The sequence below is a fragment of the Mus caroli genome, unplaced genomic scaffold (genome assembly GCF_978045245.1).
Source record: "Mus caroli unplaced genomic scaffold, Mus_caroli_1 scaffold_15, whole genome shotgun sequence".
Lineage (NCBI taxonomy): Eukaryota > Metazoa > Chordata > Mammalia > Rodentia > Muridae > Mus > Mus caroli.
Window position 1 is genome coordinate 60,675,452 of NW_028227270.1, and position 26,399 is coordinate 60,701,850.

At 44.0% G+C, this 26,399-nt stretch overlaps 1 protein-coding gene across 2 annotated transcripts in view; it reads right to left on the reverse strand.

The window, feature by feature from the left end:
* Positions 1–17,805, reverse strand: part of Naa35 (N-alpha-acetyltransferase 35, NatC auxiliary subunit) — a 51,355-nt gene extending 33,550 nt beyond the window's left edge. Inside the window, exons 1-6 of one of the 2 annotated variants that reach the window (XM_021179882.2) lie at positions 17,777–17,805; positions 16,951–17,079; positions 7,949–7,982; positions 4,998–5,112; positions 3,147–3,221; positions 1,895–2,062 (exon numbers count right to left, since the gene is read on the reverse strand). In XM_021179882.2, coding sequence (XP_021035541.1) covers positions 1,895–2,062; positions 3,147–3,221; positions 4,998–5,112; positions 7,949–7,982; positions 16,951–17,074 — 516 coding nt within the window. In that variant the 5' untranslated portion in view covers positions 17,075–17,079; positions 17,777–17,805. Of the gene's footprint in view, positions 1–1,894; positions 2,063–3,146; positions 3,222–4,997; positions 5,113–7,948; positions 7,983–16,950; positions 17,080–17,445; positions 17,751–17,776 lie in introns of those variants that run through there. The other variant, XM_029468253.2, reaches the window with a different exon arrangement.
* Positions 17,806–26,399: the final 8,594 nt, after the last annotated feature.

Genomic DNA, 26,399 nt, shown 5'->3' on the forward strand with positions numbered 1-26,399 from the left:
ATAACCAACAGCATCCGACCAACAACCCACAATGTCTCTTGGGGCCCTAGCATTTATATACCCTTGAAGAGTCCCCAGAATTCCATGTCACACAATCACAGAAACTATCTGCAAGCTGTCAAAATCAAGCCCCTGCTAGAGCAAGAAGCGCATCACAGATGGCTGCTGTTGACAATCTGAAGCATTCCATACCCCACATTTGGGATGAAAATGAAAACACATTCTTCAATTTCTATGACGTTAAAGGATTCCAAAATTCTCACTACAAACCCTATGGGCATAGGATCTAGACAACAAGGGATGATCAAAGAGCCCTCAGCATCCTCCAGAGAAAGGACGGAGAGCAGTGACGGGTGTGCAATCACCTCGGAAGCAGTTGCCCTTACAGGAAGAAACAGCCAATATCCCAGTCAAAAATGTGTGTGGAACTGAATATTACCCGAGAGTAACAGAAGAGGAAAGATCAAGGACTACTTAGAAATCTAAGCAAATGAGGAAGTTGTCACCTGTGGTAGTATGAGTGAAAATGGCTCCCTCAGACCCACTGGAAGTAACACTATTAGAAGGTGTGGCCATGCTTGATGCAGCCTGTTACAGTGGGTGGACTTGGAGGTTTCAGAAGCTTGAGCTGAGCCCAGTGTCACTTTCTCTTCTTGCTACCTGTGGATATATATATCGAACTCTGCTCTTCTCCAGCACTGGGTCTGCCTTGTGCTACCCAGCTTCCTGCCATGATGATAATGGACTAAACCTCTGAAACTGTAAGTCATCTCCAATTAAATGGTTTCCTTTATAAGAGTTGCTATAGTCATGGTGTCTCTTCACAGCAATAAAACCCTAGCTCAGACATTACCTAAGAAAGAAAAACAAACCTTTGTATGAAAAATGTTAATATATATGTGGACTTACCCACCATTAATTTTGACAGAATCGCAACCATTTCAGTACTCAATAATAACTCCCCCCAAAATAAATCACTATCTAGGGCAACAGAATAATGCATTTATACAGCAACGCTAAAGTGTGAAACAGTTAAACCTAGAAATCAAAATACTTCCCTCAGAAAAAAAGCTTCTAAAACTATTCTTGAAGTATGGTAAACAAAGAGCATAGGACTCCTCTCCTTAAGTCTGATGAGCTCTGTAACCTTCATAAATATGTACAAGTACTATTACCTCATTTAATATATTTCTGAAACAGCAAGACTATGACCAGGTGATATTTTTTTCCAGTTGATAACATGAAGAAAAGGAAAAGACCTGGCCATAGAGGCGATTTCAAAGCTCATAGAAGCCAGCACACACGGCACACACAGTACAGAAGCACAGTTCAGTACTGGAGTCCAGCAGTAATCTTGCCAACTCCCTAACTTCTTACGAGAAAGTCTTCCCTCTACTTCCTTGGGATACCCAGAACAGACGGGAGAAAAAACCTGTCTACCATACACTGCACATTGCTGTTTCCTGACCTTCCTCTAAACTTGGACTTTTTATGTTATGTGGCCAGAAAGAGGTGATTGTTTGACAGAATGTGAAGAGGATTTATAGGAGCAGAGAATGGAAGCTTTCTTGCAGAGAACCCCACAATGTGCTGAAACACTGTCAGGATTTACTACAGCTTCAAGGTCCCCTTGCTTTAGCTTCCCCACAGTTGGAACACAGAGGTATGCACCACCAAAGGCAGCAATGGTCACCTCCAACAGCAGCTTACTCAATAGCCCAGGCTGGCCCTTTCTGCTTCTGTGTTCTGAGGTTGAACTGCAGACATGTGCCACACATGGCCAAGGCAATTTCTAAAATGACTATTCTGTAGTTATCCATAGGGACCCTAGCACCCAGCACACGTCATCACCGACAGCGCAGTAAGACGCCGGGGAGCGGCTACATTTCTTTACCTCTTCAAAAACAGCAGCTTTATTTACTTTTTCCCGTGCAATGTCGCAGATCTTCAAGATTCCTAGAGCAAAAGCTTTCATGGCAGGATCTTCTATGAAGTCGGGATTATGAATGTAAAGGCACGTAAACACTGTCTGTGCCAAGGAATGGCCTTCGAGCCATGTGATCTGTTGAGAGAGGGTAGTATACAGGATTGACAAAGTCTAAGCTGAGCCAGTGAGTCCTAGACCCACATAAGCACAATTAATCATAAGATGGAAAAGATCGTTAAGAAGGAGCTCACACAAGTCAGAACTGAGAACTTGCTTTCACTAGGTGAAATTTCCAAGAAGCCTAGAGAGGGTGACTGAGTCTCCAAATGCTCTGCAACAGGAAACACCAAGCTAGTGCTCGACAGGTTCCGTATTTCAGTTTCAAACTACAGTGCTCCATTGATACACTCTAAGTGCCTAGCCATCTATGAGGAACATTCTTAAGCCTAATAGTCCAGTCTACAACATCTTAATGTCTAATCAAAGTAGAGAGACTATGTAGCATTCACAAACAGACAATCCCACAATGATATCTACTGCCAGCAACCCTTCTTGGCCTTTCCCACTCCTTTAGGAATATTGTGTTGCTAAAAGGTAATAGAGAAATTTTTTCTGGCTGTGCCTGTCACCAATGTAGCCTTAGGCGATATAATAAGCCGCTGGGACCTCAGATATGCCCAAGGCAACAGCTAGGGCACAGGTGCTGCTGACTGTTCCCAATGACAAATCAAATCTTACAAAAAGTGACACTATTTTTTTTTTTTTTTTTTTACAATTAAACAACCCTGCCTGGAAATGATACACATCCAGCCCAGCTAAATCACTAGAAGACTTTGTAGCAGAGGACAGCCAGTTCCTGACAATGTCTCCTAGCGCAGCAACCACATCTGCAGAGCCAGTCCACACTTCCCTTTGCTTCATCTATGCTCATCTCATGGAACCTTAAGTACAATTTCTCTTGATAACTTGAAAACAAAACAGAGTAATTTGGATAATGGCTGTAATCTTCTCCTCACTGAAACAAACCACCCCGTTAGCATAGCATGTGAGTTCGGCAGTGCAGTCAGAAGGTGAAGCCTGGTTTCCTGGGGCGTGTGAGCCTATGAATCGTGTGTCTGCTTTCTGAGGGCTGGCTTCATAGTCCCCATGGTACACACACCTTAAATCCAAAGAATCAGGTAGGCCACAGTTTAATCAACAGTCTTATTTTATTTCTTACCAAACAGCAGAAACAGGTATCCATTATTCCTATCAGTTCAGGCAGGCTGAGGTCTTTAATTTTAATGGTGCCATCCTAAAAAGGAAGAGTACAAATAACAGGAAGTTAAAGAAAGAAAGCTATATGTACAGCTGTGTTTTCAAGTTTAAAATTAGGTATTAAAAATAATAATAATAATCCAAAGAAAACACTAACTTATCTATCTGAAAAAAACAAAACACCAACTTAATGTTTTGTTCTTAGGAACAAAATCCTGTTTCTTGTTCTGGCTGCAGTAGTCATCTGGAGTCCAGGGTGACTGGGGACCCTGATCCTACTGCTTCACCCTCGTGCTTACAAGCCTGGACTACTACATCACTGAGACATGTGTACTCTGTCACGTTTATTCTAGTATATAACTGAAGAAACCATATATTTAAAATAAGTCTTCACTAATCTATGGCTTAAATCTTTTTTTTTGGTTTTTCGAGACAGGGTTTCTCTGTGTAGCCCTGGCTGTCCTGGAACTCACTTTGTAGACCAGGCTGGCCTCGAACTCAGAAATCCACCTGCCTCTGCCTCCCAAGTGCTGGGATTAAAGGCATGTGCCACCACACCCGGCTTAAATCTTGATTAAAAATATCAAAGTCTAATTTGAAACAATAAAGATCGTTAAGATAAAAAGGCCAAGCTTCCTATATATAGTACTCTCAAGTCTATAAAATAAAAGGCCAGCACTTGTAGAGTCAGTCAGGAGAAAGAGCATTTTAAGGTCCTAGTGATTGATAAGGCAAGGTCAGTTCCAATGTGGACTATAAGAGACTGTGTCTCAGCCGGGCGTGGTGGCGCACGCCTTTAATCCCAGCACTCGGGAGGCAGAGGCAGGCGGATTTCTGAGTTCGAGGCCAGCCTGGTCTACAAAGTGAGTTCCAGGACAGCCAGAGCTATACAGAGAAACCCTGTCTCAAAAAACCAAAAACAAAACAAACAAACAAACAAAAAAAAAAAACAAGAGAGTATGTCTCAAGGAAGGAAGAAAAGGGAGGTCAAATTAGTAAGCATTTCTAAAGCACAGTTGAAATTACACAGCCCAGGTTGGAATGACAGGCATATGCTACCAACTGGCTCAAAATTAGTTTTATTTATTTCATTTACTTTGTTTTTGTTTTCTGTTGTTTGAATTAGCCTCACTCTGCAGCTTGGATCTCACAGCTATTCTCCTACCCCAGTATCTCAATATAAAATGGCAGAAATGTAGTCTGAGTTAAGCATCCTGAATATAAACTCAAATACTTTCAAAATGAAATCAAAGAATACACAAATGGACAACTTAGAGCAAGTTAACAAGGACGTCACATCATTAATTTCTAGGTTTTGAGACTGATAACTAAATATTAAAACAAAACTGAGGTCTCATGAATGCCAACATGATCTCAAAGTCACTATTTAGCTAAGGATAGTCTCCTGATCCTCCTGCCTCACTCCCAAGTACTGGGACAATAGGAATGTTCTATCATGCCTGCTATACATGCTAATTCTTATGTCTGAGAAGCTTGTAAAAATACAGCTGAGGGCTGGAGAGATGGCTCAGTGGTTAAGAGCACTGACTGCTCTTCCAAAGGTCCTGAGTTCAATTCCCAGCAACAACATGGTGGCTCACAACCATCTGTAATGGGATCAATGTCCTCTCTGGTGTGTCTGTAGACAGCAACAATGTACTCACAAATATTAAGTAAATAAATAAATAAATCTTTAAAGAAAATACAGTTGAAATTCAAAATTACAGTTCGTAATTTTGGTATTAAGCACATTTTAACATTAAATATAGGTATTTCTTAAAAGCCAGAGACAAACAAAAAATACAATAACTACCTTGATAGCTTGTTCAAAATTGAGAACTTTTCTATTCACTTGGTTCCCAATCATACCGGCATCCATCTTGGGATCCATCATTTCAATAGCAGACATGGCTTCAAAAAGACCAAACCTACAAACACATGAACCCATATTTCTACAATTATACAGACATTCTCATGGTACTTTTAGCAACTACAGTATTCATCTATGTATTTCTATTATATGTATACTTTGCTAAAACTTCTGTTTCAATTAATCATCAGTTAGCACAAATACACTAACTCGCTATACAAATTACAATTTATCTTACATGCTCTTTGGAGGAAAAATTTAAATTATCCTTATACTTCCTTTAACAGGGCATGGATCAGAAGTATTTGATTCCTGTCAAATGACATTCCTTAAATAATTGACTTTCAGAATGTTGTGTGTAACTGTTTTCATTTTCCATGCATGATTTTTGTATGTATTAGTGCTTGTATATTGTCTTAGTCAGGGTTTCTATTCCTGAACAAAACATCATGACCAAGAAGCAAGTTGGGGAGGAAAGGGTTTTTTAATTCCACTGTCACTTTCCACATTGCTGTTGATCACCAAAGGATGCAGGACTGGAACTCAAGCAGGTCAGAAAGCAGGAGCGGATGCAGAGGCCATGAAGGGATATTACTTACTGGCTTGCCTCCCCTGGCTTGCTCAGCTTGCTCTCTTATAAACTACCAGCACAGGGATGGTCTCACCCAAAAGGGCCTTTCCACCTTGATCACTAATTGAGAAAATACCCCACAACTGGATCTCATGGAGGCACTTCCCCAACTGAAGCTCTTTTCTCTGTAATAACCACAGCCTGTGTCAAGTTGACACATAAAACCAGCCAGTACATATATCCATACATGTTTATGCACACTCATGTGTATGTGGCATGTGCATGAGTGATCCTGAGAGACATCTCTCCTTGGCCTGGACCTCAGCCAGCAACCCCAGTGATGCTCTTGTCTCTGCCTCCCCATTTTGAGATTACAGATTCATGCAGGGATTTTACAGGTCCTCATGTTTACAAAGCAAACACTTTACCAGCTGAGCCATCTTCCCTCTTCCGGCTCCATTTCCTCATAGCTTAATGATAATTGATTTACACTGTCCAAAATTTTAGCAATTACATAATGCAAAACAATCTAGAACGTCTGGTTGTTCACCATGGACAAAGATAGCTATCACACAATGAAAAGTGATTAGAAAGAACTGAGATATGCCTCAGGAGATGGTAGAGGAAAAGGAGCTTAACTGAACTCATCAAACTGACAAGTAGCACGTCTCTCTAAATCACTTCTCTTACAGTCAACAGAGGCTTTGGCAGCAAATATCCTAAAAAGCAACAGAAAGATATTAAAAAAAAAAAAAGAGAGAGAGAGCCTTAAGGACAGGGGATGTAACACAGAGGCAAAGAGCTTGTGTTCAATTCGAAGTTCTAAAGGAATAAAATAAACTTCATGAAGACAAACTTCCACCATGATGCTAATGTTACATTCAGTTTAAGATATGGTGGCAAGCTGGGCAGTGGCAGTGCACACCTTTAATTCTAGCACTCCAGAGGTGGAGGCAGAGGCAGAGGCAGAGGCAGGTGGATCTCTGAGTTCTATCTACAGGGTAAGTTCTAGAACAGCCAGAGCTACGCAGAGTAAATCTGCCTTGAAAAACAAAAACAAAACAAAACACTTTGAAGACACTCTGGCAACCTGCTTACAGTACAGCAAAGACAACAGCCATGCCGCCAGAGCCTCAAAGTACTGACCAAAATAGTAGGATCTCAAGTCAAACAGGAAAGCACTCAAGAATGCAAGAGTTTTGTCAACAAAACCAATCTAGAATATGGCTTCATCAACTGCCACACCCTGCTATGAGAATGAATAAATACATTCTAGAATGCAGACTCGGGAGAAGCTCTATGAACAGATTCTATGGGAAATAAAGCAAACGAAGGAATTTCACACTCAATTGGAAACTACCAGTCAATGCTTTTGAGAAAAACCATGGGCTGGTGAGATGGCTCAGTGGGTAAGAGCACCCGACTGCTCTTCCAAAGGTCTGGAGTTCAAATCCCAGCAACCACATGGTGGCTCACAACCATCCGTAATGAGATCTGATGCCCTCTTCTGGTGTGTCTTAAGACAGCTACAGTGTACTCACATATAAAAATAAATAAATCTTTAAAAAAAAAAAAAAAAAGAAAAACCATTCATCTCATGGGAAAATCCAAATGTTTACATAGATCAAAGTTCCAAACCTGTAAAACAAGGAAACAAAACCTTTCCTTTCATAATCTACAAAGCTATAAAGAAAAAGCAACTGTACAAACAGCCTAAGTTCTCAACATGGACCAGCAACTTGTCTGACCTCAGAAGCTGCTGGAAATTCTAACTCTGGCCTCAAGCTGACTCACTTAAATAAGAAATTCTGGATCCAGCCAGGGATTTTTAAAGCTTTCTAGATGATTTTTAACACTCTAAGGCTTTAAGAGCAAATTTCCGCCTCTCCTTGTTCCTCCAGCAAATACTGTGTAAATTTATTCACTTGCTAATTCAAGATTTTGTTGTCCTAACCAGGAAGGAGCCTGGCCACAGCGTGTCTGCAGCAGCACAGCAGCACAGCGAGGTATAAATATAGGCCAGGATTTCCTTTCCTTTGGTTCACTTGGAGATATTCAATTTTATTCCACACCCGCATTCAGTCATTGATGAATCTACCATACTAGACATACAACTAATAGCTGTCTTCAAAAATCCCATGTTCAGCATGTCCATCTTCGTGAAAAGTATCCTAACAGTTTGGCGTTTCATATCTTAACCATGTCAGTGACTCAAGATAGCTCACCCAAACTGAAATAGAAATTGTATAACTCATTTGAAACATAAATTTACTTGGACTTCAAAGAACAAGTTTTCCACAACTACAACACCACAAATACTCACAGCTTATCATGAAGCAGTTCTCCCAACTTCAGCTCTAAAAGAATCAGAGAGAAAAGTTACTTTAATAGCGCAATGAAGTGTAAGTTTCCAGACTAAAAGGAAACATGCCTGGATTAATTTAAAAATCATTTTCTAAGGATTGGCTAGATACTCAATTACCACAGTGATGCTTTCAATTATGCTTGCATTATGCAATGGATCAAAAAAAAGAAAAAGAAAAAGGAAAAAAATAAAACCACAGAACTGAAAACTAACAAGCAAATTAAGATGGTTATCTCAATATTCCAGTAAGAATTAAAAATTTAAAAATCATTTTTTGGGGATAGAGAGATGGCTCAGCAGTTAAGAGCACTGACTGCTCTTCCAGAGGTCATGAGTTCAATTCCCAGCAACATGGTAGCTCACAACGGTAGGTAATGAGAAACAAACAAACAAACAAAAAAACCGACGGGCCCGGGGAGCGGGGGCTCAGGCGAGCGGGGGCTGGAGTGAACGGGGCCCAGAGCAAAATGGAGAAGGGAAGGGAGAAAAAAATCATTTTTAAAGTTACTAGCATATTTCACTGCAAGGTGTGAACTTTCCCACAGAAATAACTGCTCCCTTTCTGGTTTCTAAACCACAAGGGTCATCATCTAGCCTCTGCTGTTACAGGAACAATATCAAAATCACATTTAAAGACTCAGTTTTACTTAAATGTTCAGAACACTCAAGTAAACTGCCAATCCTCACAGTGTTCATGGGCTGGAGACGAAGATCAGTGGTGGGCGTGGTGGTGCACGCCCTTATTCCCAGCACAGAGGCAGGTGGATTTCTTAGTTTGAGGCCAGCCTGGTCTACAGAGTGAGTACCAGGACAGCCAGGGCTACACAGAGAAACCCTGTCTCGAAAAACAAAACAAAAACAAAAACAAAAAAAGAAAATGCCCTATAACCTTCCCAAAGCCTGATCTCATGAAGGCATTTTCTCAATCGAGGTTCCCTCTCTGCTGACTCTAGATTGTGTTAATATTAAACTAGTCATCAGACACCATGACCAAGGTAACTTATGAAAGGAAGCATTTCATTGGGAGCTTGCTTTTGGTTCCAGGGAGGTAGAGTCCATTTCCACCAGGGCAGCATGGAAGCATGGCAGCAAGGCACTGCATGGAGCAGCAGCTGAGAACTTTACGTTTCATTCAAAAGTTGGAGGCAGAGAAAGTGAGCAAGATTGGGCCAGGTCTGAGCTTTGGAAACCTCAAAGCCCACCCCAGTGATACAACTCCTCCCAAGGCCACACTTCCCAATCCTTCCTAAACCACCCACCAACTGGAAACAAGCATTCAAAAGTATCCTCCATTCACATTCAAACCATCACAAACTGCACTGGGTCTGCAGAAATGCTCAGTACAGGCAGCCCCACCCTGGGGAGGTGGTGTTGGGTGCTGTTAAAAAGGCAGGCTGAGATTGGTGGTGCAAGCCTTTAATCAAAGTCAAAGGCAGAGGCAGTGGATCTGAATTCAAGACCAGCCTGGTCTACAGCTTGAGTTCTAGGACAGCCAGGGCCACACAGAGAAACCCTGTCTTGAAATATAAAAACAAAACAAAAGAAAAAAAAAAAAGAAAAGCCAGTAAGCGGCACCCCTCCAAGTTTTTTGCAACAGTTCTAACCTCCAGACTTCTGCCCCAACTTCCCTCAATTGAGGCAAATCTTAGCTTCCAAAGTTGCTTTTGGTCATACTGTTTTATCACAGCAATATAAAACCTAAGTAAAGTTTTTCCATGGTGTTGAAGGGATGATGGCTCAGTGGTTAAGGGTACTCTTGCAGGTCCTGAGTTTAATCTCAGCACCCACACGGTGGCTCATTGACAGTCTGTAATAGGTCCGATTCTCTCTTCTGGTGTGCATGAAAATAGAGCACTCACATACATAAAACATATATAAAACAAAAGGGCAAAACAAAGAAAAAAATTCTCTTTTTAAAAAACTTGTCTGTTTGCCTGTACATGTATATGTATACCACATGGGTGTGCCTGGTGCCCGAAAATGCCTGAGGAAATATCATATCCCTTGAAACTGGAGTTACAGATGTTGTAGGCCACTATCTGGACACTGGGAACCATACCCTGGTCCTGTACAAGAGCAGCCAATGCTTTTAACCACTCACCTTCTCCCACAGCACTGCCCCATCTTATCAGACCTGCAGCAGTTTGCTTTCTGCTATGATAAAACACTGACTAAAAGAAACTGGGGGAAGAAAAGAGTTTATTAGTATTATGGTTTGTATATGCTCTGCCCAGGGAGTGGCACTATTAGAAGGTGTGGCCTTGTTGGAGTAGGTGGGTTTTAGCTATAAGACTTTCATCCTCGCTCCCTGGAAGCCAGTATTCTGCAAGCAGCCTTCTGATGAATACGTAGAACTCTTCAGCTCTGCCTGCTGCTGCCTGGATGCTGCAATGCTCCCACGTTGATGACAATAGACTGAACCTCTGAACCTGTAAGCCAGCCCCAAATAAATGTTGTCCTTATAAGAGTTGCCTTGATCATGGTGTCTGTTCACAGCAGTAAAACCCTAAGACAGAAGGTGGGCCCAGTAGTCAGGGATGGCTGCGATAGGCCTGACCATGCTTTTGTTTGGAGGAATGTGGATTTGGGGACTTTGGATTTGCAAAGCCATAGAATGTTTTTTATGTTTTTTTGTTTTGTTTTTTTGAGACAGGGTTTCTTTGTCTTGGCTGTTCTGGGACTCACTCTGTAGACCAGACTGGCCTCGAACTCAGAGATCCACCTGCCTCTGCCTCCCAAATGCTGGGATTAAAGGCATGTGCCACCACGCCCGGCTTGCCATAGAATGTTTTAAGTGGGACTTAATGGGCAATCCTAGTAGGAATAAGGAAGACTTTGTTGCTCTGAGTGATTTGCAATGTGCAGACAAGGCCCAAGAGAGTTCAGTGGAGAAAGAAGCATTTCAATATGTGGCATAGAAACTGTTTTTGTGATATTTTGGTGAAGAATGTGGCTACTTTTTGCCCTTGACTGAAGAGTCTGCCTGAGGCTAAGGCAAAGAGACTCAGATTAATTGCTTTGACAGAGAAGTCTCAGAAATGTCTATCACAGACTTGGTTTTCTGGTTAAGTCTCATGAAGAGAATTTTAAACAAGCATAGCAAGCTTAGAAAGGAAAAATATACATTATATGATTTAAGTATTAAAGAGTAACAGGAAGTAAATCTTGTGTTCAGGGAGATAACAAATTAAGGCAGTGGGAATTTGGGGCAGAATCCTACCCAGATAATTTTGATCCAGGCATGGTGGCACACACCATTAATCCCAGCAGATAAAGCCAAGCAGATCTCTAACTTCAAGGCCAGCCTGAGAGACAGAGCAAGTTCTAGGTAAAGAAAAGCTTAAATCCAGGCATGAAGGTATACACCTTTAATCCAGGAGACAGAGCCCTGCAGGTCTTAGTTCAAGGTCAATCTACAGGGCAAGTTCCAGGATAGCCAATCTTAGTCAGTGAGGGAGTTAGAAAACACAAAGTTGGTAATAGAATAAGGGGGCCCATGTTCCAGCTCCCAGCAAGCAGAACACGGCCAATTTGGCCATGTGACTATGGCTTTAGAGTCAAGAACAAAAGGGACTACCAGAACAATTGATGCTGGCTACCAGAACTAAGAAATTAGTGGTGATTAAGAAGAGGCCAGCATCACTGAGGTGAAATCTTCTGGACAGTGTTTTCTGAGAGCACAGAGAGGCTGTGTTGGCTATCAAGGTTGTACACCTCATGCTGCAGCTGGACTTGGTAATATGTAAGAGTCACCAAGGTGGTACTAGTTTTGAACGCATGAAGGGGTCATTCAGAACAGCTGAGTCTTGGCACTGTCTCATTGAGAGGCCATTAGTGAAGGTGCAGCCTCAGTTGCAGTTGATGGCCCAGGACTGAAGGGGTTGTGCAAGGGAGTTGAGGCTTGTCACCATGAAGAGAGCCTATGAGAGGCTATTGGTGAATTCTAGTTGTAGGGGAAGACCCCAGTATAATGGAGATGTCAGTACAATGGGATGAGCACCAAGAACCAACCGCACTGGAGTGAATCAGCCTGAGCTTAGAGGGCTACAGAGGGAAGAGCTGGAGAAGTGACGACAGTCCTTTGGAGGAGCCCAGCAGATCATGTGTGGATCTCAGGCATTGAAGCTGTGACACTGAAGTTGCCTCGGAGACCCCAAGATGTTCGAGATGCCACAGCCATCTGCTGAGGAAGGCTGCTAAAAGGGAGTGGAACCAGCCCAGGAGAAAGCAGTTTGCCGCAGGCAACACAGATAAAAAAGGAGTTGGAGATCTGAAGACTGCTTTGACATCAGTCATAGAGATGCAGAGTATGGAGTTTGCACAGCTGGTTCCTGTCTTGCTTTTAAGTGACTGGATGACTCTCAGGAAGACACTTTCAACTTTAGACTTTTAATGTTATTGAGACTGCTATAGACTATGGGGACTTTTGAAGTTGGACTAAATGTATTTTCCATTATGCTATGTTTAGGTATGGCCCCCATAGACTCATGTGTTTGAACAAGCCTATGGGGGACAGGGAGTGGAATATTATGGTTTGTATACGCTCGGCCCGGGAAGAGGCACTATTAGAAGGAGTAGGTGTGTCACTGTGGGTGTGGGCTATAAGATCCTCATCCTAGCTGCCTGGAATCCAGTCTTCTCCTAGTGGTCTTCAGATGAAGATGAAGAACTCTCAGCTTCTCCTGCACTATGCCTGCCTGGATGCTGCCATGTTCCCGCTTTGATGATAATGGACAAACCCTCTGAACCTGAAAGCCAGCCCCTTTTAAGTGTTGCCTCAGTCCTGGTGTCTGGTCACAGCAGTAAAACCCTAACTAAGACAATCTGGCTTACAGGTTACATCCTATCACGGAGGGAAGGCATGGTAGGAACTCAAGGCAGGAAAGTGGAGGAAAGGAAGCACAGACAGTGGAGGGAAGCGCCCCTCTTACTGGCTTGCTTCCTGTCTTACTCAGCTACTTCTCTTACACAGCCCAGGCCTACCTGCCTAGAGCTGGAACTGCCCTTCATGACCTGGGCCCTCCTGCATCAATTAGTAAGTCTAGGTTTGTGTCAAGTTGACAAAACTAACCAGCACATCTACTGAAAGTAATTACTGTGATAGCAACATTTCTGAAAGTTATCTACAATGCAATCCTCACTGAATTCCCAATGACAATCCTAACGTTCACATGGAAACACAAAAGACCACCAACAAACAAAACAAGTCTCATCAAAAAGACCATATTGGAGTACCATAGTATCTGACCTTAAAGTACCTACCACAGAGCCATAGTGGAAAAGACAGCACACGAGTGGTAAAAACCTAACAGGCAGACCAAGAAAACGGAACAGAGGACCCAGAAACAAACCGACACAGCTGCAGCTGTGGCTACCTCATTTTTGAACAAAGGTGTCAAAGTACACAGTGGATAAAAGCAACTTTTGCAGTTATGATACTGGCAGAACTAAATATTTATTTGCAGAATAATGAAATTAGATGCTTATCTCTCATCTAGTACAAAGCCCAGTTTGAAGTAGATTGAAGAGCTTACTGTAAAACATACAACACTAAAACTGCTAGGGGCAGACACCCAGACATAGGCACAGGCAAGGACTTTCTGACTAGCACACGAACCGCACAAAAGAGCCCCAGAATGGGCAAAGAAACCATTGACAGAGGGAACACAGCTGATGAAAGGAGAGAAAACCCTTGCTTATTATTCTTCAGACGGGGTTAATATCTAAAAATAAGGAACTCCAAGAATTAAATATCGAAAGAGTAAAGTGTCAAACGACAAATGAGCTAATGAACTGAACAGACCATTCTCAACAGAAACCTGAGTAGTAAATATTAGTACAAGCAATGTTCAGCACCCTTGATCACCACAGAAAAGGAATTAAAATTACTCTGCAACTGCACTTCGCCCTAGTCAGACTGACTGTGAGCAACAAGACGAATGGTGGCAAGTCCCGCTGCCCATGGAGTGAACCAGGGGCCCTGAACTCACTGTGGGTGGAAACCTCATAGCATGCTGAAAATCAGCCAGAGATTTTCATAAATACAAATAAATAAAGCAATCTAGAACCATCACACTACCCTTCTGCATGAACATGGGCATAAAATCGGAAGGTCTCATCTCACTAGAGATACCTCACACCCACATTCACGGCTGCTCCAGTCACAACAGCCAGGGAATGGCAGCAGCCTAGATGTCCACCAACAGAGGAACAAATAATGAAAATGTGAGACAGACACACTGTGGATAATGAAATGTGAGAAAGGCACACTGTGGAATATACACACTGTGGAATTGCCTCAGTCATAATGAAAAATGAAATCCGCAGAAAACTGGATAAAAGTAGAAGATAAATTATGTGAGGTAACTCAGGCTCAGAAAGGCATGTTCCGTGAGTACTGTCTCCCATGGCTCACTAGATGCTAACGGTAATCCATGCATTTACGTGGAAGCAGGAGGAGACCATGGACTAGTAAAGAACCCATGAGAGGGCAGGAAGAGGCTCTGAGGAAAGGAGGTGTGGAGGGTAGCAGCACTCACTCAGTGACAGGACAATACAGAGAAGAATACAGCGTACAAGGAGAAGAGGGGAGAGAGGGAGAGGAGTGACATAAAAGAGAATCAACCAAAATGAGTACATATGAAAATGTGATGGGAAAACTTGTTATCTATATGTAAATTATAAACATCAAGAAAAATACACTCAATCTCAGGCTCAAAACCTTTCCCACTGCCCAAAAAACAAGCTCAAACCAACAAAGCAACAGCACTGAAGACTCTCACCTAAACACTGTTCTGTGGCCAGGCAGAGTCATTCAGGGTCGCCAAAGGCAATTCGGTTTAGCTCACTCTAGGGTCATGTCCTCACCTTCACGTACAGAAATGAGACTTTTCCTTTAAGACACAACTTCGCCCTTTCCCACTTAAGGCTCATGACGCCAGCCCTCCAACAGAGATGACTTTTTTTTTTTTTTTTGGTTTTTCGAGACAGGGTTTCTCTGTGTAGTCCTGGCTGTCCTGGAACTCGCTCTGTAGACCAGGCTGGCCTCGAACTCAGAAATCCTCCTGCCTCTGCCTCCCAAGTGCTGGGATCAAAGGCGTGCGCCACCACGCCCGGCCAGAGATGACTTTAAGAAAAAAAAAGAACACAATGATAGATGTGAACCATTTATCACCCCAACATCTGAGCATAAAATCTACCACATAACACAGCTCTCCTCCTGGTAGACATAGAGCAGTAGACTTACAGGGGAGACTTAGTCCAGGGTTCTTCTACTATCTCACTGAGAGAAACTTGAAGTGGACATGTAGTTTGAACCATCAAAGGGACAGAAGGCACATGGTTTCTAGCCCCGGCTGGCTTCCTTTCTACCTGGTGCTGCACCCAGTCTTCACTCCTCTCCTTCAAAGCAGTATTCAAAACCACCTTGTTACTACAAAGACCTGGCTGGCAAGCACATGGATCAGGAAGGAATGCCTAACCATCCAAGCTTCCCACTCTCCCTTATCTGCACCACCTTACCCAGTCTCTCAGCTCACTTTCACTACTCCAGCACCACACATCCTATGCCTTTACTCAGTACCCGGCCTTGAACCCATCCTTTCTCAGTCTGAGCTCTCTCACTGCTGGCTCCTTCCTCTCGTCCTCCAGTCTGTCCCTTAGACTGCACACACTCATGTGTGTCACTTCTCTAAACATTTGCTGCTGGGGAGGGAAGAGTGTTCTTACAGAGGAGGGAAGTCTACATGACTCACAACAGTCTTGCACTTCTCAGCTTCAAGTGATCCTGACTCAAACACCCAAGTAGCACATGCCACTAAACCTAGTTATTACCAAACACTGTGGCCCTACTATGTGCCATACACAGCTCTATATTCTACAGTTATACCCACGATCTCTGCCACTATCAAGCTCCTATCAGGGTAGGTGAAACACAAACACCTACAATCCTGATGATAAACACGGTGGCTCAATGAATGCCCTTTAGCCTATCTGCTTACAGGTTATCTGCTTACAGGTGCCCTTGTGAGCGCTTCACCAGGAAAGATACATAAGATGTGCAAAAGCCATGCAAGGTGGTCTGATACCAAGTAACTCAAGGTGCAGGGAACACAGTTCACAGAGGCCCTGGCAAGGCACCTTGGTGTTCACTGGGATAAGAGTGGGAAGGACAGGGCAATGGGAGGAAACTGAGCCCAGAGCTTAGGAAACCAAGCCGGAGGAGCCTGGGAAGTCACCAGAGGATCTTAAAGAGAACAATAGGACACGATCATTTTTAAATCTCAAATACGCAAAAATTCTTGTGCCCAGTTAAGTGTGTGTACAGGTAGGCACTGCTGTCACAGACTGATTATCTAACCTGTTGAAGTTAGGAAAATTTAGAAGAAAACTGTCAAGGAGCTGGAAAGAGCATTCAGTACACAATCATGAGGACCAGAGTTTAAACTCCAGCATAAGCCAGGATTCCCGAAAAGGCCTATAACTCCATCTCCAAGGAATCCAATGCCTTATTCTGCCATCCACATGCACACAAGTGTGAGCACCCTCACAATTATGTATAAATACAGAAAGAAAAATCTCTCTTTAAAAAATCGCCAACATCCGTATTTAAAGTTTTACCCGATATACATTTGCATTAGACCAAAAGTAAAAAAGCAAAGAGCAGAGTAATGTATGGTTATCAACACTGAGCCTGACATCGTACTCCGGGCTTGTAATCTCAATATCCAAGAGGAGCAGGAAACTCAAGGTCATCTCCACAACAAGCACATTCCTTGTCAGCCTGGGCTACAGGGCACTTTCTCAAAAACAAAACTACAAATCTGATGAAAAAAAAAATCACAAGGTTGTTTTTTTTTTCTTTTTCTTTCTTTCTTTTTTTTTTTTAAGTCAAAGTTGAGAAAACTTCACGTATCCTGCCCCAGGCTTTGAATCAAAAAGCCCCCAAATTCAAAACTCACCTCGACAAGCATCTTCAAAATCCTGGGTTATGTCCACCCAGCTTGTGCTACTTTTTTCCATTTTTTCCGGGACCCCGAGCTCCCATCCCGAAGCATCGTCGTCTACAGTAGCTTTCATAACCATGATGCCTGCAAAGGGAACACTGGTGTGAGGCAGGGAATATAGCTTTGGCAGGCACAGGAACTGCAAAACTGCCCCAAGTGTTGGGTGAAAGACTTCCTAAACTCTGCAGGCAGAACGCCTTTGAATTCTGCAAAAACAAACAAACAAACAAAACCGAACCACCTAGCTTTGAGCAACCAGACCTCACATAAACCGGGCTGCTGCTCCCGCACTGATTCGCACTTGCCAGAACTCACAACTTCTTCCAATCCCTCCAGAGATCTTCAAGCATCCCAGCCCAAGACTACCAGTCCGGAGACGCCGGCTGTCAGCCCCGGCCTCCGGGAATCAGAGCCACCCTCAAAGCTCAGCAGCGGCCGAGCATCCCTCACCTGGCCGGCTTCGCAAGACCCGGGCCTTGCCTCGCCCTGCAGGCGCCTCCGCAGAGACCCTGGCCCGCCGCGGGCCGAGCGCCACTGAGACCGAGACCGAGGCGGAGACCGGTCCACGCGGGGAACCGGCACCAGGCAGCCCTCGTCGCCCAGGCGACACGGGCACAGCCCGGCCTCCCGGCGCGCGCCCTGGGCTCCGACCCGAGGCGCGGCGAAGAACCGGCCGCCGGTGCCCGCTCCCTGAGATCCTCCACGGCGGACTTCGGGGTCGTGCCGGTCCCACTTGGGCCACCCCGGGTACTTTCCCACGACCACCCGCGCCACAACGCACCGTCCGCGCCACGGAGATAACGACACCGACACCACCACCGCCGCCGCCGCCCCCTCCCCTCGCAGCCCCGCCCCGCCGGCCGCGTGCACGCATGCGTACGCCCTGGGCGCGCGCTCCCGCCCCCCGACTTTCGGGACTCCGCGCACCGGCCACGCCCCCTCCCTCACCTAGGCCGCCGCACCCGGGTAGGCGCGCATCCTCTCTTCTCGCGGGATTATAGCACATTGCGAGACCGGAAACCATGCTCCATTTTCCTCCCCTCCGGCCAAGACTCGGCCGTGGGCGGGACCCAGAGAGAGGCGGAGCCTGGAGGGCTTCCTGGGAAACTCTTTAAGGTGACTCAAGGGTGAAGGGGAGGGATGGGGCTTCCGGGGAGGGGCCAGCTGCCCGCCATATTGCTGTTTTGTGGTTGTGCAAACTGACCTTATTTATTATGTCTTGCATTCAGCGCGCAAGGACTTTGTAAAGGAAAGAAAAATGAGACATTTACATTGAGCTTGCTAGCACGTTTCTTCCAAACTCAGATGTTTTAGTTTTATCTTAATAATCCTGACATAAAGTAGATTGTCTGTGAGTGTGGGTGATGTTAGGAAAGGAACCCAGGTCCTTTAATTAATGAAAAAATAAAAATATTTAAAAAGGACATGACTGCTTCTAAGTATGGTGGAGGAGAAGGTTGAGTGTAGGTATGAAGGAGAGCAGAGTCAGAGACATCCGGAAGAGTCCAGAGGGAATGTGACCCTGAGCCAGCTCACAGGAGGAGAGCAGGGAGACCAAGGGGCCAGGAGGGAAAGGGGTAAGAGAAGAACCAGGTAACCAAAATGTCTGGGAAGGCAGCTGGGGGCAGTGCAGCCCAGCCCCTGTAGTAAGGGGCTGGAGTAAGGGGGCCGGGTATGCCAGCCATAGCTTCTACCAGGTAGAGACTGGGATTCTAGGAGAACATTTGGTTCCGCCTGTACATGTTAAATAGGTATCTCCGTTAGCGTTTGTCCCAGGGTTGAGAGCTAACACTGAATAAGAGTACACAAGCAATCTGTCATTGGGCTGCACCTCGGACTTCACGTTGATTGTTTAAATTTTTTAAAAATTGTTTCCCTCATGGAGTGTATTTCCTGTGGACAAGAACTTTGTTTTCGTTTAAACTGCCCTAAAACGTAAGGCATGTATTTAGTTCTCCTTGGAAGAGGAGAATGAGTAAGGAAATCGCAGAAACGGGTTTAATGACCTTTTGAGACTCCAGAAGAAACCTAGGAAAATGTGAACAGGGTTCATCTGATTTGTTCAATATTGTGTATAAGGGCGTGACAAACACTAATTTTATAAAGATTCATGGACGGGGGGATGTGTGTGCTGTAGAGATGGATCATAGGTTAAGAGTGCTTCCTGGTCGGGCGTGGTGGCGCACGCCATTAATCCCAGCACTCGAGAGGCAGAGGCAGGCGGATTTCTGAGTTCGAGGCCAGCCTGGTCTACAAAGTGAGTTCCAGGACAGCCAAGGCTACACAGAGAAACCCTGTCTCGAAAAACAAAAACAAAAAAACAAAACAAAAAAAAAGAGTGCTTCCTGTTCTTCCACGGAACTTAAGTTCCATTCCCAGGACCCACTAGAGGTAGCACAGCCACCAGTAAGTGTGGTCCAGAAGTGCACTGGCATATGGGTGCTGTACACTCAAGTAGACACATAAATAGATCTTTTTAAAAAATAAGAGAATATATGGGCTTGAGAGATGACTCAGTGTTTTAAAAGCACTGATTGCTCTTCCAGAGGTCCTGAGTTCAATTCCCAGCAACCATATGGTGGCTCACAACCATCTGTAATGGGGTTTGGTGCCCTCTTCTTGTGTCTCTGAAGACACAGTGCACCCATAAATATAATAAATCTTTAAAAAATAAAATAAAGCCGGGCAGTGGTGGCCCACGCCTTTAATCCCAACACTTGGGAGGCAGAGGCAGGAGGATTTCTGAGTTCGAGACCAGCCTGGTCTACAAAGTGAGTTCCAGGACAGCCAGGGCTATACAGAGATACCCTGTCTCAAAAAAACCAAATAAATAAATAATAAAAAAAAAATAAGAGGGCATAAAGCTCTCTCTCTCTCTCGTGTGTGTGTCCCTGGCAATTTAACCTAGAGCCTTAGTTCTACACTGAGATAAATCCCTAACTCCCTCCTATATACTTTCCCACCTCTAGATCACTTGTTAACTATTACAACGTAAATGTCTTCTGAATGTTTGCTGTATTATTTAGGTAAGGATCATTCCATGATTCTGTGCATGTTTAAAATATTTTTTCTGGATGTTTTTCCATCCTTAGCCAGATCCATGGCTGTGGAGTCTCTGTGTATGCTGTGCTGACTGTATTTCTGTCTCTTTCATAGTAAAGGTTTCTTAAGTCCTGACCACTGGCTTTCAAATGATAGATGGAGGCATTGTGTTCCCTGCAGGGACTTGTCAAATGCTAACACCACTGGATTCATCTGGGCTGTTTGTCATGAACTGGTTTAGTTTCAGAGATGTAGCATCTCTAACTCAAGGCCCTCCTGGATGGGCTGTGCAAACTGGATACTGCACAGCTTTAGTGTGGGCATCAAAAGATCCCTGGAGCTTTGCAACCGAGTCCTGCTCTCAGAATGTGCCAATCGCCAGCCGTTGAGTAGCAGAAGAAATCTGGGACTTGAGGGAGGACAAATCTCAATTCCTTTATGACATTTTGCTGAACTCTTTTGCATGGGGTACTCTGTTTTATGTTGAGACTATCCTTTTGTCATCCACTCCAGACCCTGCTGACAACTCTCCCTGCTTGCTTCGCCTTTCACAGTCTTCTCAGTGGATTGATCAGGGGCAGAAGGGAACTCCACGCAACCGGGAAGAAGTCAGATTGTATGCTTCTTAAGCATAGAGTCCTGCTTTAGCCTCATCCTTCCCTTCATCTCGAGTGATGCTTCTGTGAGTTCTCGAATGTGCAGTGGTGCAGGTGTGTCCTGCAAATGACCCGATCCTTTTGGAGTAGCCATTGTCCAGTTCCTCTGTCTGCCCATCTCTTCAACTGTACTGTCTACTTCTTCTTTCCATTCCCTCTGCCCTTGTGTCTTTTACAGAGATTAACATTTTCACTCCTCCACATTGAATAGATAGATAACCCAGCTTTGTGATTGTGTCTAAATACACTCCATCCCCAATGTTCTTACTTGTAACGCTTTGTAATTTGGGGGTTCTGTGAATGGGCACAGCCTCACCTGTGCAGTACCCATCACTCAGCTGCACCTCCAGTCGTTTTTTTACTTTTTACTTTCAGACAAGGGTTGACTGTGTAGGATGGGCTAGCCTCAAACTTGTGATTCTCCTGCCTAGGCCTGTCCTGCAACCAAGTCCAGCAAGGGACAGGCACTGTCACTTGCAGAGTTGTAAGAATCCAAGTTTCATGAACTGCAAGATCCCATAATGCATCACTCTTTTCCGTGTTTTGCAGCTCCATCTTTAATTACTTCTCATCTGGTTTTCTTGGCTCCATACAAGAGTGAGGCTTAGTACTTCCCTTAGTCGCATTCCGGGAATATTTAACAATTGTGGGACTATTAAAGTTATTAGTATTTGCACGCAGTGATGATCATACCTGGACTCGTGAGGAGAACTTTGTCACCCCTTTTCATCCTGGCCCATACAGGGACTTGGCTTCACCAATGTCCCATGAACTAGAGATCTTAGAGTTCTTTACATGGCTATGTCCAGGTCTACAACACATAGTCACTCAAAGCTTCCTCTATTCCAAATTCCTCATCATATAAATTCATGTTTGCCTGTCATATGGAACCGTCTTAGGGTTTCTATTGTTGAGAAGTGACACCATGACCACAGCAACGCTTATATAGAGTTTAGAAGTTAAACTCTTAATTTTATTTAATCAATTTAATATTTAATTAATAAAATGATAAAATTAACTAATATTAATACATAACTTACAGTTTAGAGGTTTAGTCATTTATCACGGTGAGAAGCACAATGGTGCTCTGACAGACGTGGTGTTAAAGAGTAACTGAGAGTTCTATATCTTGATGCACTGGCAGCAGGAAAGCTAAGAGCCACTGAGCCTGGGCTTTAGCTTCTGAGACCTCAAAACCCACCCACTAGTGACACACTTACTCTAACAATGCCACTCCCTATGGACCAAGCACTCAAACACATGAGTCTACGAGGGTCACTCCTATTCAAAGCACCACAGGTACGTTTAAAAGCTATAAATGGGTCATTTTATCTTTTAAAAATTAAATACGGAAGATCTGTCTGATCCTTACCTATCTGACTGCGTCTATGGAGAACTTTGTTCAACTTTTGAAAGGGTAGCCAATCACGAAGAGCATTTTATGCTTATAGAATAGTATGTTTTCACGTTTCCTTGCCAATTGTTTTTTTAGTCTCCCTTTAGATTTACTCATTTTGCTTATTTCACATGTACAAGTGTCGTGCCTGCACGTGTGAAAGTGTGCCATGCGAGTGCCTGGCCTGGTGCCTGCAGAGGCCAAAAGAGGGTACTGAATCCCCTGGAACTGAACTACAGATGGCTGTGACGTGCCGTGTGGGTACTGGGAGCTGAGCCTTGGTCCTCTGCAAGAGCAGCAAGTGCTCTTAACTCTTCAGTGTCAGAGTGCTGCTTTCTATGCCCACTCTTGTCTGAGTGATGACAGGGATGCCTTTATATTTATTAAAAGCTTCAGGCCCTATAGCAGGGCAGATTCTATGCTATTCTACGCCAACAATGCTGGCCTGGCCCACTTCCCAGCCAAGTGGCCCATTACCTACCATCTTAGTCTCATGTCCTCCCTCTTCATCTGTGTCTCCACGGCAGCTCCCTCAGTTGCCACCTGAGACTCTCTCTTTCTCTCTCTTTCACACACACACGTTCAAGGTTGTACAAATCCCAACAATGGTATTTTTCTTCTCCCTACTCTATAAGGGAACAGACTCTTCTTCCTGGACCGGCTGAAGCTTGCCTTTAGAACTCTATAGAAGTTGCTAGCACAGCAACAAAGTCTTTGCCTGCATGATGGTGTCACCTCCACTTTTATCTGGAACATGCTCCTTTCTACGATGTAACTATTATAATAAAATACTGATTTACGAAACCTTAGATTGGGCCGGAGAGCTAGCTCAGTGGCTAAGAGCACATACTGCTCTTGCAAAGATCTGGTTCCCAGCACCTGCGCCTTAGTACTCAGAGCCACCTGTACTTCCAGCTCCAAGGTACCTGATGCCCGTTTTTGGCCTCCATGGGATCTGCACACACACGCACATACTCCTCCCAATACACAAAATTTGTAAATTAAAAAAAAAAAAAAATCAACTCTTGCCAGAGGGCTGTGCCCATCTTTAATCCCAGCACACAGGAGGCTCAGGAGGTAGGAGGAGCTGTGTAAGTTAGAGGCCAGCCTAGTCTACATAGGGAGTTCTAGGCCAGCCTAGTCTACATAGGGAGTTCTAGGCCTACCAGTGCTCTACAGTGAAATCCTGTCTCAAAAAAAAAAGTAGAAAGAAGATAATTAGCAAAGTTTTATTATTAATTTACATAGTACTTAGCTAACAAGTACTTACATACAAAAGCAACAGAGGCAGGCAGATCTCTGTGAGTTCTATGCCAGCCTGGTCTACATCATGAGTTTCAGGATAGCTAGGACTAAAGAGAGCTTGTCTCAAGAAACAAAACAACAACAAAATCAGCTCACAGCTACTGAAATAATGGAGTAGAAATGTGGAAGGTATATTCTTCTTTTCCTGCAAAGCTATTTAGTCTTTTATACACGTTTGATTTGAGAGAGAGTCCAACATTCTGCAAATCCAGCAGCAGCACGGGCTGTGTCTCAGAAATGTAGCTATCAAAGGCAGGGGAACCAGACAGGGCCTAGAAAACTGGAGTTGCTTCAACAGGAGACAAATTTCATCTTTAAAGTTCAATAGAAGTTGCACAAACCCTTTTGTCCTTGAAGGAGTAATTTACATTAGCAAGGCAAACCTGTCAGCCTAGAAATCTTGGAATCATTTACTTTTAAATAAATATTTCACTGAGAGTAAATAGTAGTTTCTCCCTTCAGTGCACAGTGTAAATATTAGCATCTAAGATAGGCTATATTGTTAAAAATACCTCTCTCTATGCCTAAGCACCATTCCTCAAAAAACCAACCAACCAACCAACCAAAAAGGACAAAAAAAAAAAAAAAAAAAAAAAAAAAACCCTCAAACTTCTTTTGTCTGTTTGAAAGAAAGGAGTTAAGAAAATAAACAAGACTGGGCACGGTGGTGCACACCTTTAATCCCAGCACTGGGGAGGCAGAGGCAGGCGGATGTCTGGAAGATTGAGGCCAGCCTGGTCTGCAGACCAAGTTCTAGGACATCCAGGTCTACACAGTGAGACCTTGTTTCAAAAACAAAACAAAACAAAAAGAAACAAAGAAAACCTTATTATTGTCACAGTGCATATGTACAAAGAAATAAGTAACAATAACTTTAAAAATACTAATCTTTAACTGACTCATCTGTTCAAGCCTTTTGTCATTACAGTCATTGCTGAATAGCGAAAAAATACAGACTCATGAGGTTTATGCCTTACCATTTGCTCACGTTAGGTTTGTCGTGATTTGTGTTGGCAGGGTGTGTGGTGAGCTGTGGGGGGAGGGGATGTCTCTTGGGCCTATGCCAAGGCATCCCTTCCCCCTGAGAGACCAGCCATAGTATAGAATAGAGTTTATTTAGGGCATGGGGAGGGGAGTTAAGAGGGTAGTAGAGGCAGAGAAAGGCAGAGAAAAGGGAAGAATAGAGAAGTAGAAACTGGCCATGACCATGTGGAGAGAGGTGGAGAAGGGAATGGGGAGAGAGACGGCAAGCAGGAAGCAAGAGTAAATGAGACAAGAGAGTAAGAAAGGAGGGGCCAAGCAGCCCCTTTTGTAGAGGGCCAAGCTTACCTTACCTGGCTCTTGCCAGGTAACTGTGGGGGTGGAATCCAGACAGAATACCAACAAAGTTACATCTGTAGGCATACATTTCAGCTACTTTATTGGGTTCCTGTATCTACCACTTCCAACCCTTATTCCACCTCTATCCCTTCCAACCTCACAACACTAGGTAGGAGAGAAAGAAGGTTATGGGACTGGGGGGGAGGGGGGAAGGGGGTGTAGACCTCTTCAGACTACTCCCTGATGATTAGGGGTGTTGAGTTCCTTGGGGGCAAGCCCAGTCTTCTTGTCAGAGTATCTCCAACCAGTAATCTAGCAAACAGCAATCAGCAAAAACAGTGAGGGATGGCAGCAGCCATCACAGGCTCTCTAGGGGCTCTAGCATTTATACCCTCTCAAGAGTCCTCAGAACGCCAAACATAAACTATCTGCAGCTGGCAAAAATCACACGCCCACTAGAACACCAGGGAAACCATAGCAGCTGTGGACAATGTCAAGCAGCCCCATATCCCACACCTGGGATTAAAACAAAAAAGTTCACATCACGTAACTGAATGTTGTTCAAAGAAACAAACATTGTCACTACATCTCTTCTTAATTAGAAAGGTACCTGGGCATCTTTATTTCTCCCATAAGCTCCCAAAAGGAAAGGAAGACTTCTTCCTCAATCGTCCTATCTGTGGAGGAAGGGATCTCCAATACCCACCTGCACCAAGTGTCTGATTGGGATTTTAGAACAGTGTGCAGATGTTCTTGGGGAACATGAGGCCTGTGTTCAGATGTGCAGAGAGGGATGTAGCCACATGCCAACGGATGTGTTCTTAGATCCCTTCAGTCTTGTTGCTCTTAGAGTAGTCCGGTTTGTATAAAAAGCCAGGAAAGAATCTAGAACTGAAAGTCACGATTCAAAACTCCATATAGGACATTTACTCACGAACACTCAGTGAGCCCCAGAAAAATAGTCTAAGTCAACATTATTCATTCTCTTTATCTCCCAAGGTGGAATAATGGGGAAAAAAATCCCTCGGTCGCATTCGCTAGCCCTGCAGTCTATTCATGCAGTGAGATAATGAATTTCCCTGAATCAGGGTTGTTGCTCTGTGTAACATAAGGCATCCTGGTACCTACAAATCCCTGGGGATGTCCACGGCGGTGGTGTCAGGCCCTTCTGAAGAAAATCAGAGTTCTGGTACCCACAGAACACCTCCTCAGTCTCTGAGACCCTGGGAGCGTCAGAGAAACTTCATGGTGATGTTCTAGCATGTGGGAGCCTCCTGTGCTAGATCTCTAAAAGCCTTTAGTTCATGCATGTATTTTTCATATTTAGAATCACAGTTGCATCTCTCCAAATCCAGCACATGCCAATGCACTGTGTTTTACTATTAATTTATTATTTTTTTTGAGACAGGCTCTCCACCTCCCTAAGTGCTGAGAGTAGATATGCATCACAAAAATGGATGCCTATAGCCATCTTTTAACAATGGAAATGGTAGTAGTGTATGTTTGATCGCAGTAACTCCAGTTCATGTACACTATTCTGAGGGTTTTGCTCCCATTGTAGATTAAGAGAATGGAGTTCCAAGAAATCACATAAAGAAACAGAAGCAAGGGCTAGAGGCTACTGTCCCCAGGGAGCACCTGAGGTGGGGTTGGAAGGCGGGGGGAGGGGACTGAACTGCCTTCGG